We start from the raw sequence: 18,616 nt of genomic DNA, 5'->3' as shown, positions 1-18,616 counted from the left end.
TTCTGGAGCATGTTGATATTAAGGGAGAGGAGGTGCTGGGAGTTGTTAAAATACATTAGGACTGATAAGTCCCCAGGGCCTGATGTAATATTACCTAGGCTGCTCCATGAGGCGAGGGAAGAGATTGCTGAGCCTCTGGCTAGGATCTTTATGTCCTCGTCGTCTGTGGGAATGGTACCGGAGGATTGGAGGGAGGCAAACATTGTCCCCTTGTTCAAAAAAAGTAGTAGGGCTAGTCCGGGTAATTATAGCCTTATGTCTGTGGTGGGAAAGCTGTTAGAAAAGATTCTTACAGCTAGGATCTATGAGCATTTAGAGAATCATGGTCTGATCAGGGACAGTCAGCATGACTTTGTGAAGGGCAGATCGTGTCTAACAAGCCTGATAGAGTTCATTGAGGAGGTGACCAGGCATATAGATGAGGGTATTGCAGTGGATGAGATCAACATGGATTTTAGTAAGGCATTTGACGAGGTTCCACATGGTAAGCTTATTCAGAAAGTCAGAAGGCATGGGATCCAGGGAAGTTTGGCCAGGTGGATTCAGAATTGGCTTGCCTGCAGAGGGTCATGGTGGAGGGAGTACCTTCGGATTGGAGGGTTGTGACTAGTGGTGCCCCACAAGGATCGGTTCTGGGACCTCTATTTTTCGTGAGTTTTATTAACGACCTGGATGTGGGGGTAGAAGAGTGGGTTGGCAAGTTTGCAGATGACACAGAGGTTGGTGTTGTAGATAGTGTAGAGGATTGTCAAAGATTGCAGAGAGACATTGATAGGATGCAGAAGTGGGCTGAGAAGTGGCAGATGGAGTTCAACCTGGAGGTGGTACACTTTGGAAGGATAAAGTCCAAGGCAGAGTACAAAGTAAATGGCAGGATACTTGGAAGTGTGGAGAAGCAGAGGGATCTGGGGGCACATGTCCACAGATCCCTGAAAGTTGCCTCACAGGTAGATAGGGTAGCTAAGAAAGCTTATGGAGTGTTAGCTTTCATAAGTCAAGGGATAGAGTTTAAGAGTTGCAGGGTAATGATGCAGCTCTATAAAACTCTGGTTAGGCCACACTTGGAGTACTGTGTCCAGTTCCGGTCGCCTCACTATAGGAAGGATGTGGAAGCATTGGAAAGGATACAGAGGAGATTTACCAGAATGCTGCCTGGTATAGAGAGTATGCATTATGATCAGAGATTAAGGGAGCTAGGGCTTTACTCTCTGGAGAGAAGGAGGATGAGAGGAGACATGATAGAGGTATACTAGACATTAAGAGGAATGGATAGAGTGGACAGCCAGTACTTCTTCCCCAGGGCACCACTGCAAGAGGACATGGCTTTAAGGTAAGAGGTGGGAAGTTCAAGGGGGATATTAGAGGAAGGTTTTTACTCAGAGAGTGGTTGGTGCGTGGAATGCACTGCCTGAGTCAGTGGTGGAGGCAGATACACTAGTGAAATCTAAGAGACTGCTAGACAGGTATATGGAGGAATTTAAGGTTGGGGGGGGGGGTTATATGGGAGGCAGGGTTTAAGGGTCAGCACAACATTGTGGGCCAAAGGGCCTGTACTGTGCTGTACTGTTCTATGTTCAAGTAAGTGAGTCTACAAGCTGCATTGCCAGTTCAGCACTTAGGTAAGTAAAGGTGGTCCATGAGCCCAATGACTGCATGGCAATAACTGCTCTCGAACCTGGCAGCATGGAATCAAGACTTCTGCACCTCCTGCCCGAAGGTACCGGCAAGAAGACAGGGAATTGGGTCAAAGGCAGGCAAATGAAAAGATCAAAGAAAGTAAACAGATAAAAGAAACTAGAAAACTTTTCATGAACTCAAGGCCCAAATGCTATTTCACTAATGAAGGTCTGATAAAAGGAGTTTGCCCAGAAACTGTAACTGTTTCTCTGTCACAAATGTTGTCTGACTTGCTAGGAATGTCCAACAGCACGAAGAGTGCTCTATGACACTTTCAAGTGACAACCACTAAGTTTTCACTAATACAAATAAGAAACTTCAGAAAACATATTAAATTTTTATCACAATGGCAAGATCAAGTACGTCTGTGCACCAGAGATGTCCATTATTTTAACGTTGTATTTAATGCCTAAGTAAACTCTTGAGCCAGATGATAAGGATATATCTACCAGGCAGAAATTATAAGAAAAATAAACTCAATAATTAAATTAAACTAACCATATAAACTATGTATTATCCTAACTAAGGAAACACTTTTCCTCCAAAATAACAACTGTAAAAACACATCCTTGAAAATTTTGTGCCTTTGGTTTTGAAATAAAAATTAGCTTGCAAGTTTACCTTTTTATTTCACTTTCTTTTGGATTTACACCAAGCAGAATATTTTCTCCGTGGTTGTTATGAATCACCAGTCTTTCACTCTCATAAGCTTTCAGTTTTTCTTTGAGCTCCACAATCTGTGAAATAGATAAAACACAAGAGATGGGATCAATGAAGAGGGGCAATACTTAAAAAATGCATGTCCAAACTTCTGTTGCCTTAGGTTAGTCCAGAAATTCCAGTATTCTCAATAGGATGTGTAAGATGCGGAGTGCAGCACAGCACCAATGATTGTTTTGGTTGTTTAAATTTAGGGAGGCATATGTGGAGATAAATAGTTTGGTGTATGCTGTTTTGACGAATTACTGGAGTGGAAGAGATGGAGAGGGGTTGTAGCCTTACGCTATTGATTGTCACTTTATGGGATAGGGTGTGCAGGAAAAGAGGAATTGGGTATAGAGTGCTGTAAAGGATGAGCATTGGCATTCAAGTAAAAGAAAGGGCATGGGGATGTTGAAAAGGATGGTGGCCCTTGGGGAATGGTTATAACTTAGGGGTTGGGTTGGGTTGCAGTATAGAATGAAGTCAGTAGTACAATAAAGTGAATGAGATGGAGCGGCACTGTAATGTAGCAACTTGCGTAATGCTATTACAGTACCAGAACTCGGGTTCAATTCTGCCACTGTCTATTAGGAGTTTTTATGCTTTCTTCCATGATTGTTTGAGTTTCCTCCAGGTGCTTCTGTTACCTCCCATATTTCAAAGGCACATAGTTTAGGTCAATTGGTTACATTGGTACGGTTGTGTGACATGGGCTCATTGGGCTGGAAGGGCTTGTTACTGTGTATCTGTAAAAATAAATTGTAAAAAACTGTTTTATAGAGGTCCCAGTTTAACATAGCAATAGCAGGACCTACTTGACCTGGGATTGACCAACAAAAGATCAATTCGGGAACAAAGTGTTTCATTGTTCCACAACAATGACAATAAAGATATTCTTCTTCTTAAGTGGAATGGTACTTCAAAAGGAACTTTGCATGGAAACTGACAACATCCTCTGTATTGACACATGTATCATATCAGGGAATAAAGATGATTTATGTTGGGAACTGTTTTCCCGGATTTCAGAGAGGAAAACAAAACATCCTATTTTGGCTATTGAAATGCTTCAATCTAGAAATCTGTGCTAAAAGTTAAACAACATTATCTGACTGAATTTCTAGGCAGACTTCTTTAAAGGTTCTGTTTTTTGGACTTTAGCCTACATAAGTCCAATGTCTGAATCTCAATTGTCCACACCTTGTTCAATATTAACATGTTATGTTTCTTTCCTGATCATTGCAAAGCCCTTATTGAAATTATTTTTATTTTCTTATTTCCTTACCCACCTCTGGTATTGCTTTTATTCATCATAGATCGGCCTTTGCTAAATTTCTCAATTCTATCTTTGCTGAACCCCTTTCTCTTGATTGTATGCATTTTCATATTTTTAGTAACCCTCTCAAGGACTATATTTTTGAATGAGCTTTTGTTAAGTTCTCTCTAGTATAATAGTTTTAATGCAGCAAGGACCACATATAGAATAAAAATGATCAGAAGAGTTAACAGAGATGACTGAAAGCACAGACAAAAAGATAAGAGGATCACATAGAATTAAAAAAAAAATCCTAATTTTGGACACTCGGCTTTTATGAATAAACTCATCTCAGGCTTCCAGCCTGGTACAGGCATTGTTTATAACCTGTACAAATCGATACCTGTACCTGGCTGGAAGCCAAAGAAGATTTTATTCGTCATATACACCCGGAAAGCACTAGACCGTTTCTCTGCTTTTATGTTCACAATAGACAAGTGTCCCTCCTGTTTGTTAGGATGTAACTACTTACCTCTTTTCTTTGCTCCTCACAAATCTGTGCATATTTACCCACATGGTTATTTAAATTCAAAACATTGCTCTTTATCTAGAAACAAATAGACAATAAAGCATAAATTAGAACATAGCTATTTCTGGAAAACTAATATCAAACACAAAATACTACCTCAAATTAACATTTAATTAAACTTAATTGCCTGAATTCTATCGCATTGAGGAAAGAGAGTACTTCTGAAGTCTGACAGAATTCTGCACATTGAAACATACCTAGACCATGTGTTGATGCAAGTTTATAACATTAATTGTTTGGGTTGTATGCACCAGATTTACAGTAACGTACAAAAATAAACCAATGTTTCTTATGAGAAGGCAGCACCAACTAAATTACTTCATATCATTCATTTCAATGGGATTGCCTGTAATTAGTATCAAACACTGATAAAACAAAATATAATGCATATAAATCTGATTTAAATACTATGGCACACTGAAAAGTTTGAGTAACATAATAAAATTCAATTCAAAATTGCTGAAAGATATTATTTATTCTATGTTGAAAACATAAGTTTGGTATGTACTTTCTAAAAGAAAAACCTTCTTGCTGTTTTTTTAAAATACTTTATTTTCAAAATAAAAACAATGAAAATCAACAACAGCATACCAACTCAGACCTGTATAAAAATGAAGTATGCAAAAAAAAAGGGACATAACATTAGAGGGATGCCTATTGTACAAAGTGCTCAAAAATACTAAACATTAAATCTCAAATGAGGGCCGTGAGAAATCAGCTGGGGGGGAAATTGTTCATCTGCCCCCGGCCTCGTCCAGGTAGGCAAGAAATGGATCCCAAATAGCCGAAAAGTTTTTAATTGAATTGGTTCTCAAGAACCTAAGTTTCTCCATCTGTATGACTGAGATCATATCAGCCATCCATCTCCGAAAGGAAGGGGGAAGAGGATGATTTCCATTCCCTCAAGAGAAGTCTTTTGGCAACAATCAACCCCAGCATCAGAGACTGTTGTATGGCTGCAGGGAAACAAATAGTAGATTGTGAGCAGCAAATACAGTGAGACCAGCTTCCAAGGGGAAGGATCTTTTATAGGCCTTTGAGTACCAGTCGAATATTTTGGAACAAAATTCAGTCAGTAATGGGCAAAACCAAAAGGTGTGTGAAAACATGGCCTCCGTCCCTTGGCATCTATCACACATTGGCGAGACAGAAGGGTAATTCCTGTGCAATCTAAGTTTAGAGTAGTGGAGACGCTGGACAACTTTAAACTGGATCAGTTGGTGCCTGCTGTTAACAGAGCAAGTCTGCATCATAGACAAACACTTGTCCCAGGCAGCTTCAGATAATTCAATGTCCAACTCCTCTCTCCAGGCGTCTCTAATCTTCACAGTAGACGCTACAATGCAATTATCAAACAAACGTACAAACTTAGAAATGAGATGCTTGGAGTCAGGAGGGTTCTTTAAAATATCAAAAAAAATGTTTCCCTGGAAGGATTTCAAAATTACAAATCTTAGATTGAATGTAGTGTCTAATTTGTAAGTAATGAAAAAAGTGCAAATGAGGCAGCTCAAATTTCTCTCTTCAGCAGACTAAGTGTTGCAAACAGTCCCTCTATATACAGGTCTTCAATAGAAACTAGACCCTTCTCCCTCCAAGCATGGTAGGTTTTATCTGACCATGAGGGTAGAAAGGAGTGTTTGAAACTGACTGGTGTTTGTACAGAGGTCTCTGGTAAATTCAGAACGCTCCTAATCTGATTTAGAATTCTGACGGAGTTTTTCAAAACAAAACTTAAACTTTTTGAAGTCCCAGGCTTCTCTAACTTAGAGAACAGCATGGCTGGCAAGGAGGAATTGACAACAGAGCCACATACATAGCCACAAGGGAGCCCCAGGGGCTAGGGTGTCCAGAACCCCCGGTTGCCAAAACATTAAAGCCCTAGCATTGACAGCCCAAATGTCTAAATAGCACACGCAGCTCTCCGGTGAAATGATATCGTATCTGTTAAATAGGGGCCGTGGACAATTCTGATTTGATGAAGACAGACGTGAGAAGCAAAGGAACATCTGGAGAAATTTCTGAAATGCCTGGTTTCGCTGCAGTTGCTACTGTGCGATCGAGAATCTCCGGAGAGAAGGCCCCAAAATCCCCGGCTTTGACTGCTGCTGGCGACTGAGGCTGAGGTCGAAGTGTTCGGATAGAGTTGGTGCTTCGTACTTGGTGTCGGAGGGCTGATCGGAGCTCGAAGTTTTCGGACGACTCAGAGTCGGACTGTGGTCGGGCATGGCAGGGAGAGTTTTCTTCCTTCTCCCGTCTGCATGAGATGTGGGACTTTCGAGAAACTTTGAACTTTTTTACTGTGCCATGGACTGTTCTTCATCAAGTTAGCATATTGTTGCACTGTTGTAACTATATGTTATAATTATAAAAGTTGCTGGTGAACGCAGCAGGCCAGGCAGCAACTCTAGGAAGAGGTGCAGTCGACGTTTCAGGCCGAGACCCTTTGTCAGGACTTCCTTTAGTTAGTCCTGATGAAGGGTCTTGGCCTGAAACGTCGACTGCATCTCTTCCTAGAGATGCTGCCTGGCCTGCTGCGTTCACCTGCAACTTTTATGTGCGTTGCTTGAATTTCCAGCATCTGCAGAGTTCCTGTTGTATATGTTATAATTATGTGGTTTCGTTAGTTTTTCAGTCTTGGTCTGTCCTGTGTTTCTGTGATATCACACCGGAGAAATGTTGTATCATTTCTTAATGCATACATTACTAAATGACAATAAAAGAGGACTACGTATCCTCATAATCTAATCTAAATACAGGTAATCCCAGCCCTCCTTCAGACTTGGGCTTTTATACATGAATTTTCGAAATCCCGTGATTCTTATAATTCCAGATATAAGACAATATTATGGAGTCCAATTCTTTAAAGAAAGCTGATGTAAGAAAAATGGGGAGATTTTGACAAAGGTAGAGAAACCTAGGAAGGGAAGCCATTTTAATTGAATTTATACGACCAATTATGGACAGAGGTACGGTTTCCCAACTTTCTATATTCTGTTTAAGTTTTGAAATAAACTCCATGAAGTTTAATTTGAATATTAATTTAGGATCTTTGGGGATTGCCAAGCCAAGATAAGTGAAGTGATCTTTAACTACTTTGAACGGGACACTTTCCAAGAAACCCCGCGTGTAGATGTTGGAGAGGGGCACAAAGTCACTTCTTGTCCAATTGATTGAGTATCCCGATAGTCTGCCAAAAGAGGTGATTAAATCTAGAAGAAGAGGGATTGACTTTTCTGAGTTTTGTAAGTAGAGTATCACATTGTCAGCATATAAACTAATAAGTGTTTCAATACCTCCTACTTTAAAACCCAGAATATTTGGGTGACTTCTTATTTTTAGGGCAAGGGGCTCTACCGCAACGGCAAAAAGGGCCGGCAAGAGAGAGCAACCCTGCTGGACTGAACGGTGTAGGGGAAACAGAGTTGAATTGTCACCATTAGTTATAATAGAACACATTGGGCTGGCGTATATCAGATTTACCCAAGATAAAAATGACTTGCCAAACCGAAATGTGCACAATGACTCAAACATGTAAGGTCACTCAATCTGGTCAAAAGCCTTCTGTACATCAAGGGATAAAATTGCTGCCCCACTAGCTTTCCCATGATCAGCATATATAGTATAAAGGAGGCATCTGACATTGGAAAGAGTACCTACCCGGGACAAATCCTGTCTGATCAGGATGATAGATGACAAATGCTTATTTAGTCAGTTAGCCAGCATTTTAGTAATTACCTTTCCATCGAAATTCTGGAGTGCAATGGGCCTATAGCTGGCCAGGTCTGTTTCCTCTTTACCTTTCTTTAAAGTGAGGGAAATGTTAGCCTCGTACAATGTTCTAGGCAAGGGTTTATCTCTCTTGGAGCAAGCTATCATTCTGAGGAGAAATGGGGCAAGGATATCACAGAATTTCTTATAAAATTCACAGCCAAATCGATCTGGTCCAGCAGCCTTGCCGGACAGAAATGACTTAATGGCAGAAGTTATTTCTTCCAATGTGAAGTCAAAATCTAAGTCCTCCCTAGCAGTGTCACTAAGTTTCGGCATTACAAAAGAATCAAAGAAGTCATTCAAATCAGACTGAGTGGCATTGCATTTAGAAGTGCAGAGTTCACTGTAAAATTCCTTAAAACAGTCATTTATCTCCTTGGGGTTAGTTAACAGGGTACCCGCCCTCGATCTAATGCAATAAATTGACCTTAGGGCCTGGGCGCCTGTTGACATGGTTCTGTCACACTTCAAGGTTGATATTTTCCTTTGTAATAGTCAAATTTATAATGAAAGTATAATTTAAAACATTTTACATCATTTTTAAAGCCACCTGCCAATGGTGCCATTGCAGTAGTTCAGTTTGATATTTTTTTGCTCCTCAGCCTATAAATTCTCAATATCAATTTTTTCTAATTCCTTTCCATTTTAAATAGTTTCAGAATCAGGTTTAATATCACTGAGATATGTTATGAAATTTGTTGCTTTGCTAGAGCAGTACTTTGCAATACATAATAAAACAACTATAAATTACAAATATGTATATACATACACACATATACTGTATATACATGTACATGGGTTCATTGTCTAATTGTCCATTCAGAAATCCGATGGCAGAGTGAAAAAAAGCTGTTCCTAAAACCTTGAATGTATGTCTTCGGGCTCTTGTAGCTCCTTCTTGATTTCAGCATTTCCTGGATGATGTGAAGGGGGGTCCTTAATGATGGATGCTGCCTTTTTGAGGCATCACCATTTGAAGATGTCCTCGATGCTGAGGAGGCTAGTGTGCCCGATAAAGCTGGTTGAATTTGCAAATTTCTGCAGCTTTTTCCAGTCCTCCACAGTGGCTCCTCTGACTGCCATAATGAGAGATTGCAGATGTCTTTGATCACACCCGCCCGTAACACGATCCAATCAAAAAGCATTGCATATAGAAATATAAGGATATTCACTTGTAAAAGGTAGATCTAAATTGTTTCTGAGCACTGATTCTGGACTCTCCTACATTCTGACCCTATTTTCTAACCTTACTTACAGAGCTGGAACTCAAAAACACTGCAGATGGTCAAAGATTAAAATAAAAACAGAAAATGTTTCAAATACTCACTCAGTAATTCTTGCAGTATTTGTGAAAAGAGAAACAGTTAAAATTTCGGGCTGAAAATTGTTTATCACAATTGAAAAATTCAGAAAATAAAGTTGGGCTTAAACTGCAAAGAGGGTGTTCCAATGAGGTCCAATATAAGCTGTGGAAGAGCAACTCATTCTACATCTGTGCACTTTTTAGATTGAGGGTACAACGTCAAATTAAGCAATTTCAAGTTTTTCTGTTTGTATCAGAATTGACCAGTTCTATTCTAATATTATCTAAGTGTAATATTAACACAGTTTCTTTCTCCCCACATCACTGACTGATCTGCTGGGCATTTCAACCATTCTCCTTTTGGTTTCAGGATTCATAGGTTTTACCAGTCTTTTATTTTTCTATTCTCCCTAATAGTGCTGATTAATCCATTAACTTCCTGGCTCCATACACAATGGGTTCACCTAAAGAATCCCGGGCTCATTCTATCACAGATTGGCTCATTGTCCTGTCTAGCTCTTCTTCACAGTCTATGCAACTTAAAACCAAGTTAGTGATACAGCAGATGCTGAAATCTGGAGTCTGCAACCCTGACCATGCCTCCCACTGCACCCCTCAGGAGGTATCGCTTGACCTTACTGGGTTCCTCCAGCAGAATGTTGTTCCTTAAAACTAACTTATTTTATTTCCCCATTTTTTGGGTTTTTAACCTGTTAACTGTTTCTCTTTCCAGGGATGCTGCAAGACATGCTAAGTGCTTCCAAAACTAAATTTGATTTTCTAACTGCAATTAGCAAACATACACAAACAAAACTTACTGAAGATTTTATATCTTTGGCTCGATTGGCATATTTTAGTGTGTTATAGGTATCTTCGTATGACAAAGAAGACGGGCTGATGGTAGCTATCATTATTGTTTGGCAATTTCCTCCCAGAGAATCCTTCAAAAGTCGAGTTAGTTTACTGTTCCTGTATGGAATATGCTGAGTCTTTCTCTGTAAAATAAGATATACATCATAACACTAGATTTTGTGAATATATACCACAACACTAAGTAGAGGAATTTACAGAAGATATCACATTTAATGTGAAACTATTGCATGTCTAAAACTTTCATGAACTTTAGTTTGTAGATTCTGCAGCTGTCCTTAGACACCATGTCTCAATTCTCAGTAACCGGTTAAACAGGAATGAATGCTTTATACCCTTACCTTGGGATTAGTTATCGCAAACATTCATTGCAAGCTGACAAAACTCTCATTGCTATCTTGACTATATTTGCTCCCATACTGCCTCCTACAAAGACTTCATCTTCTTTCCCAGTACGTCCCTCCTTAATGATGGGATTTTCTCCATAGAAGAGCCTCTTCTTAAGCAGTGGCATGCCCTCTACCATAGCAGGCAGAACCCTCAATCACATCTCATTCATTTCCCCCATCTCTGCTCTCACTTTCTCTATTCCTGGACAGAGCAAGGATAGAGATCCCAGATCATCATCTTCCATTCCACTGATCTCCATGTTGTAATTTCTTCTACCGTCAACAACATCCCACCATCAAATCAACAGACACTAATAATTGTGACAGTTGGTAATATGGAACACTAATTTAGTAAGTAATGGAAGTTACATTTTAGAGGAAATAGCCAAGACAAAGGGAAACTTGGAGTAGATGACAACATTCTTGAATATGAATAAAGATATGAGTTAAATTCCACTCTACGATTTGAAACACGGTATCTTTAATTATAGTGATAGTGTTGAGAAAATGCAAAAATTGAAATGTGATGCTTCAATCCAATTTTAGTTGCTAAGTGATTTGTAAGTATTATCACACATGCGAAGTACAATAGAGAAATGACACCTGCATAGGTGTGAACTACGACAGGAAGCACCTAGTTATCTGGTTGTATTATTTATTGGGTGGGATTGGAAAACGCTGCAAACAAACACAACATTGTTTCCATCAGTTACACATAAAGGTTTGCTCTGAGAAAGTAGCTGAGAAAGGTGAAATTAGAGCTGGATTGAAAATATTGGATTTAAAGCTGATTGCTACCTATCCCAGAATACCAAGAAATAAGTTAGTGCATTTTATATACCTGTCCTTTGTTAGCTCAGATCAGAAGTTACATGACTATATCTAATTTATACCCTGGTCTGAAGCGACAACTGAAGTTTCCATTACTGAATGACAGCAGTTATTAGTCCCTCTACCCTTGCTGGTCAACTTTCTATGTAGCATGAATCTGCATATCATTAACAATACCATACACAGCCAGAGGTAATCGGCAACTCCCTGCCAATCAAATTTGGTGACAACATAATCAGGATATAAGGTTCCTGAACTGTACAGTGGGCACACTGCTGTAAGTTTGCTTTGTTTGCTCTTTAAACCTGTAATCCATAATAATAGGCAAATGTGGACTAGTAAATGTTTCCTGTGGCCCACCTTGTGCTTCCATGAACCCAAAGTGGCTTTTTTACTCACAGTAGTTTAAAAATGAAATTTCCTCAACCATCTATTTACTATACCTAATATGAATATCTTATGGGTGGTATAAAGGAAATGGATAGTCTTGTCGTCCTAAAAGAAATAACTACAGATTTTTTTTTGTGTAAAATATTCAAAACACTAAATGAGTTAGCATTTGCTGTCTGGTGATGTAGTGGCATCCACACCGGACTTCGGGGCGAGTGGTCTTGGGTTCGAATCCGGCCAGCTTCTTGCATGGTTTCCATCTGTGCTGGGTTGAGCATTGAGCTAGCAACTTGCCCTTGCAAAAAAGACAGACAAATGCTAAAGGAACGGCAAGGTTGCCGGCTGATGCACCAAAAGGCGCTGAGAGGAACTCAACTCAAATGAACTAGCATCAGCAAGAAAATGCCTGGTTTTCTTTTGAAGTTAGATTGCATGTATTCTAGGATTCTTAGATCGATGGTACCATAATCTTTGCTCAAGCGCATATCAGGGGTGATATTGATGCAGCATCATTGACAACTTAATGGCCAGATGGTTAGGGTAGGGAGTGTGTGGGAGGGAAAAAGTGGAGAAAGATTGTGCTTAATTTGAAAGTGTTCAGTCAAAGTCAGACAATTTGGCAGGTGGTGGGCAAAGAGAAGTGAAACATGAAATTTGCTCAATTAATTGCCTGAATGCTATATACGTACAAGTTTTCCACAGGGAGCAATATTATCCTGAGTCTGACTGAATTAGAAAACACTGCATTATGCAATTTAATTTTGAAACACCTGCATTTATAAAGTTATTTCCCTACAAGTTCTACAAATCTAGGACTTAGCACCCACATACTAGTCATTTATTTTCTCCAATTCATACACAGAATACAAAGCAGAAAATGCAGGCTGTAAAATTTAGTTCAATGTCAAATCAAATACTAAAAGCAAAATTGAGAAAAATAGTTTTAACACAGGATTGCATGAAGAAAATTAACTTTTTATTAATGTGTTTATAGCAGTATGTAAGAAATCGTACCGCGAAAAAGCTGAATGCAATCGAATCAATTCTCACTAAAATGTCAATTATTTGAGGATTAGAACTATAGCAATTACATACCATTTTGCATGTTGCATTGCTCAGTTTTTTTAAGTAAGAAAGTTTAGCATTCCCTCTGGAAACTTGTTAAATTTGGAGAAACAGGGAAGTTGCTGTTCTTTAAAAAAAGTACTTGCGTCCTGAGGTATACTTTATTATCATCTTAGAGCTATCACTAAATCTAGCCGGAAAAGCTCTATTTTTGCTGCATCACTGGTTAGATGCTATTAAATCCATAAAGTCTGAATCTTGTTGCTAAAAACCATAAAAGGAATTTAGTCAATTACTAATACTTCCTTAACATGCTTTTCTAAAATGATTTTGATTCATAATATTTTATCATCCTGCTCTGGAATTACAAAATAAACTATCTATTAAAATAGTCTTGTGAATCATGAGATATTCTAGTTAGTACATCGGAATATTTAAATCATTGGAATGTCTCAAGCACCTTCATTTGACTTTCTAATTTTAACTGTGCCAACACCAGATTTCCGCTGAATTTAGATTAATTTATGGTATTTTTAATTAACTGCTCATAAATCATGAAGAAAGATTGCATAATACTTCTCTTCAGTTACATTTTATTTCACATACCAAGGAAAAAGTCTACCACAGATTAAATAGTTCAATATGTGGCCAAAGACTAAACGTTAATGTATTTCAGGGTTATAACATCATGACAATTGTTGAGATTACATGATATATCCTACTACCATATAATGACAAATGGGATCTCCGAACAACTTGAAAAATTAGAAGCAAGTTTGGATTCTCTGGTCACTGATGAAGGACCATTGCTCACTGATGACAAAGGAAAAGAAAAGCTTCCTACAATGATTTATGGGGATCTGTGTCATGGAGTATAACTTTCCAATCATCAATTGCAAATAGATGTCTTCAGTACAGGCTTGTGGTGTCAAACAAGTGATGCCATCTGGCTGGTTAAGTAGTGAACCAGACTAATGAATTCTGGGCAGGCAGAAAACATAATGACTAATTATTTTATAACTTCAGCATTTACAGGTAGAAGGTAAATGCTAGGTTGTACTGTACATAATCCTAATATCGATGGACATTTGAAATAGCTTCAAAGAAAAAGCATTCAAGAGATTATACTCCATATATATGAAATTTTTAAAGACCTGAAAAGTTGTTCAACAATTATTATGGTTTATATGCTAATTAACATAAAATATACCTCATTCAATGAGGATAATGTTTTAATTGGTCCTTTGAATATTAACAGAGGTAGAAAGTTTCCATGAACTTCATTGATTCTACACAAACTACAAAAGCACATCCTGCGGAACAGCTAATATCAAGAACATCACCTCTGGGTTTTCATGTTTAACTGCTCATAATCAAAATTGGAAATAGCTATCAGTTTCAGAATATGCATAGCACTGCTATACTATAACAAATTACTATTTCACATAAAACAACACTTGGAAGAGGTTGTGCTTCTAATGTACTGTAAACTACATGCATGCAAGTAAAAGTGAGTTACCAAAGTTTCAACACAAAACTTTTGAGATAGTCTTGAAAAATATTTTCAAATGAAATAAAGAGGATAATTGGCTCAAGATTGTGGGAGGAAATTGAAGCACCTAGAGGACCCACATAATAGCAGGAAGAACTTGCAAAGTCCACTCTGAAAGCAACAAAGGACATGATCTAACCAGGTAGTGCTGCAGACTCACTGGAGCTGTGAAGCTGCAGCACTACTTGCTATGACACCATGTTGCTTCCTGATAGACTGTTACACAATTAATGCATTCTAGAGCTATTACCTATTCTGTGCACATTGATTCCATGAAAATCACACCAACAAATAGGATATACATATAGTCATACTTGTAACGTTTATATAACAATGCAAGTAACTTCAATATGAAAAAAAACAATGGCAAATGCCAAATTAGCACAAACTTAAATTCAATCCCTTAAAAAGTGTTAGAGATGCCTTTCATAGTTTAATTTATTTTCCACAAGTTTATGCACAATATAGGCTAATTTTACATTGCTTATACAACTCAAATGTATAAAAATCTTTTAGCTTATTCATTCATGAAATGTGAACAAATAGATTCATGTTGCATTCTTTCACCATAATCTATTTGCATTCACACTTTTCTATAGATTGGCTTATAATATCACATTATTTCAGTTATTTAAATATACATAGAAATAAAACTTATTTTACAAATAGTCTAAACAACTTAGAATAAAAAAAATAGAAACATAGAAAAACTACAGTGCAATACAGGCCCTTCGGCCCACAATGCTGTACTGAACATTTACTTGCTTTTGAAATTACCTAGGGTTACCGATAGCCCTTTATTTTTCTAAGTTCCATGTATCTATCCAGGAGTCTCTTAAAAGACCTCATCGTATCCACCTCCACCACCATCGCCGGCAGCCCATTCCACTCACTCATCACTCTCTGCATAAAAAAAAAATTTCCTCTGACATCTCTGTACTTACCTTAAAACTGTTCCCACTCGTGATAACCCTTTCATACCTAGGAAAAAGCCTCCATCACCACGATCAATGCCTCTCATCATCTAATACACCTCTATCAGGTCACCTCTGATTCTCCGTCGCTCCAAGGAGAAAAGGCCAAGCTCAGTCAACCTATTCTCATAAGGCATGCTCCCCAATCCAGGCAACATCCTTGAAAATCTCCTCTGTGCCCTTTCTATGGTTTCCATGTCCTTCCTGTTGTGAGGTGACCAGAATTGAGCACTGTACTCCAAGTGGGTTCTGACCAGGGTCCTATATAGCTGTCACATTACCTCTCGGCTCTTAAATTCAATCACACGGTTGATGAAGGCCAATGCACCGTATGCCTTCTTAAACACAGAGTCAACCTGCGCAGCAGCTTTGAGTGTCCTATGGACTCGGACCCCAAGATCCCTCTGATCCTCCACACTGCCAAGAGTCTTACCATTAATACTATATTCTGCCATCATATTTTACCTACAAAATGAACCACTTCACACTTAGCTGGGTTGAACTCCATCTGCCACTTCTCAGCCCAGTTTTGCATCCTATCAATGTCCCGCTCTAACCCCTGACAGCCCTCCAGACTATCCACAACACCCCCAACCTTTGTGTCATCAGCAAATTTACTAAGCCATCCCTCCACTTCCTCATCCAGGTCATTTATAAAAATCACAAAGAGAAGGGGTCCCAGAACAGATCCCTGAGGCACACCACTGGTTACCGAACTCCATGCAGAATATGACCCGTCTACAACCACTCTTTGCCTTCTATTATCAAGCCAACTCTGGATCCACAATGCAATGTTCCCTTGGATCCCATGCCTCCTTACTTTCTCAATAAGCCTTGCATGGGGTACCTTATCAATATACACTACATCTTGCTGAAATCCATATACACTACATCTACTGCTCTACCTTCATCTATGTGTTTAGTCACATCCTCAAAAAATTCAATCAGGCTTGTAAGTCACAACCTGCCTTTGACAAAGCAATGCTGACTATTCCTAATCATATTATGCCTCTCCAAATGTTCATAAATCCTGCCCCTCAGGATCTTCTCCATCAACTTACCAACCACTGAAGTAAGACTCACTGGTCTATAATTTCTTGAGCAAAAGGTTTTCTCAATTGTAGTGATTTTTAAAAGCTAAGCATCTTCTGACACTTTCTGGATTCTATCACATTTCCTCTGCTCACTCGGGACTCAAAGACAAGGAGAGCATATACAAAGGAATCGGTTCCAGTGTTAACAGGAGGTGATTCAAGAACCTAAAAGCATGCATACAAGGATAGAAAAAGTGGAAAAACAGACTAGCCTTTTTTTGGCATACTTCATTAGTAATTTTAAAGCACTAAATGGGATAACTGACACTTAAGACCGTAAAACATTGAAGCAGAATTCGACTATTTGGCTGTTTAAGTCTGCTCCGCCATTCAGTCATGGCCGATTTATTTTCCCTCTGAGCCCATTCTCCTCATAACCTTTGACACCCTTACTAATAAGGAACTTAAGGTTTCACTTAAGGTGCATACCTCAGATGGTAAGGTAAATTTATCGAAGTATTATCAGGGTAGAACAGTTGGCTAAGCATATAGCCTTGTGGTGCACCTGTGCTGATATAGATTGTGGAGATGTTTTTGCCAATCTGAACTGATTGAGATCAGCAAGTGCATGGTCTCAAGACCATGGATATAGGTGTGATATCACAGGTACACAGACACTGTAAGAATTCTAATTAGAAAAGAAGAAAAGCTGGAGTAAGTCACCTGATCCTAACTCCCCTCCTGTACCAACTTCTCATAGTACTCAGTTCATAATTTAAAAAGAAGAACCTCGTATTTAAAATTTCTAGCCTCCATGATTTTGTTAGGGCAGAGAATTCCAGAGATTTATCATCCTCAGTTTAAAAAAAATCCTATAGTATTTAAGTTTTAAATTATCATTAATAATGATTTAATGAATGTATTCTCAAGTCCCGAGTGGAAAAATGTCAACATCTATTTTTTCCATACCCTTTTAGCATTCTATGTTTTGATATAATAACATTTAGTTTTCTTAACTCCCAAAGAGTTTCAACCTCTTTAGCTGCTTGTGGTAGAATAATCCTCTCATCCAAATTAGTTTGGTAAATCCTTTGTTAGTATATTCCTACTTAAAGAAGGGGACCAAAACAGAGTATTTCAATTGTTTTAACAATACTTCCTTTTATCTAAACTCTTATCCTCATGCAATAAAGATAAATGTGCATCTGATTTTCACCATTTAGGACTACATAAGATGGTGGTGATTGGAGAGGATGCTTGGCATGCAGAAGACAAAGGAATGGGTATGATTAGCACCCTGATTCCATTGCCTATTATCTTCCCCTCGGTGATGGTCCAGACAAATAATATGAACACACAGCAAAACCTGCCAAATCCCTCAAGTACACACTATTTCATCTTATCTATAGACACAAAAAGCAAATGTTATGTATTTGAAGACTGCATTAATCTTTGTGCTTTTCTACATCTACTTTAATTAAATTCTTTTTACTTCTATAAATGAGTACGAAGATCAAAAGCACTAGATTTCTGTACATAGTTACCAGCCTTTGAAACTTCTATGTCACTTAATAGTTTCAAATAGTTTCTATTTTCAAGTGAAGTAAAATGTTTATTTGAAAAGGTAGTTTCACTACACAATAAACTTATTATTCCTGCAATAGTTCAAAGGAGAAAATAATACAAGGATAAAAGAGCACCTTCCAACTTAAGAACATCCATTGATCAACACTTTCATTCTGCAAATACACTTTTATGGTGCGATTGACAAGTCAACAAACAGATTGGCTTCACTTTAATATAATATATTGATATGTTCTCGACAAAAAAAGTTTCCTCCTTAAAGTTTCACAGATTGCTCTGGAGATTAAACACAGAGGTGCATATTGAGATATGACTAATTCATCGATTAATTTAATGACAGATATGATCACCTCAACACAAAAATAATAATGTTAAAGAGTTTTATTAAACTTCAAATAGAAAACAAATGTTTTATTTTCCTGAATTTAGACCAATCTAAATATTCAATTCATTCAGCAATAACTTTCATGGGAACTTGCAATAATACAAAGATCCAGGTTTTATGGTATCCCAGATTTTATAAAGACATCAATATTAGTATTTTAAACGGGGTAAATCAGCTGGCACTTGAAACTAAAATGCAGAAATCCACAAGTTGACAGAAATACCTTGTCCTCTGCCAGGTGAACT

The 18,616-nt window shown here is 38.2% G+C and overlaps 1 protein-coding gene across 4 annotated transcripts in view; it reads right to left on the bottom strand.

Annotated features, from left to right (window-relative positions):
• Window positions 1-18,616, bottom strand: part of kif18a (kinesin family member 18A) — a 118,923-nt gene that overhangs the window by 61,872 nt on the left and 38,435 nt on the right. For all 4 annotated transcript variants that reach the window (XM_063061759.1, XM_063061762.1, XM_063061760.1 and 1 more), the window contains 3 exons: window positions 10,116-10,292; window positions 4,164-4,238; window positions 2,299-2,414 (listed from right to left, as the gene is read on the bottom strand). In XM_063061759.1, the coding sequence (XP_062917829.1) occupies window positions 2,299-2,414; window positions 4,164-4,238; window positions 10,116-10,292 (368 nt within the window). The remainder of the gene's footprint in view (window positions 1-2,298; window positions 2,415-4,163; window positions 4,239-10,115; window positions 10,293-18,616) is intronic.

Source organism: Mobula hypostoma, chromosome 11, assembly GCF_963921235.1.
Source record: "Mobula hypostoma chromosome 11, sMobHyp1.1, whole genome shotgun sequence".
Classification (NCBI taxonomy): domain Eukaryota; kingdom Metazoa; phylum Chordata; class Chondrichthyes; order Myliobatiformes; family Myliobatidae; genus Mobula; species Mobula hypostoma.
The sequence above is the reverse complement of the archived record's forward strand: the minus strand, read 5'-3'. Positions and strand labels throughout refer to the sequence as shown.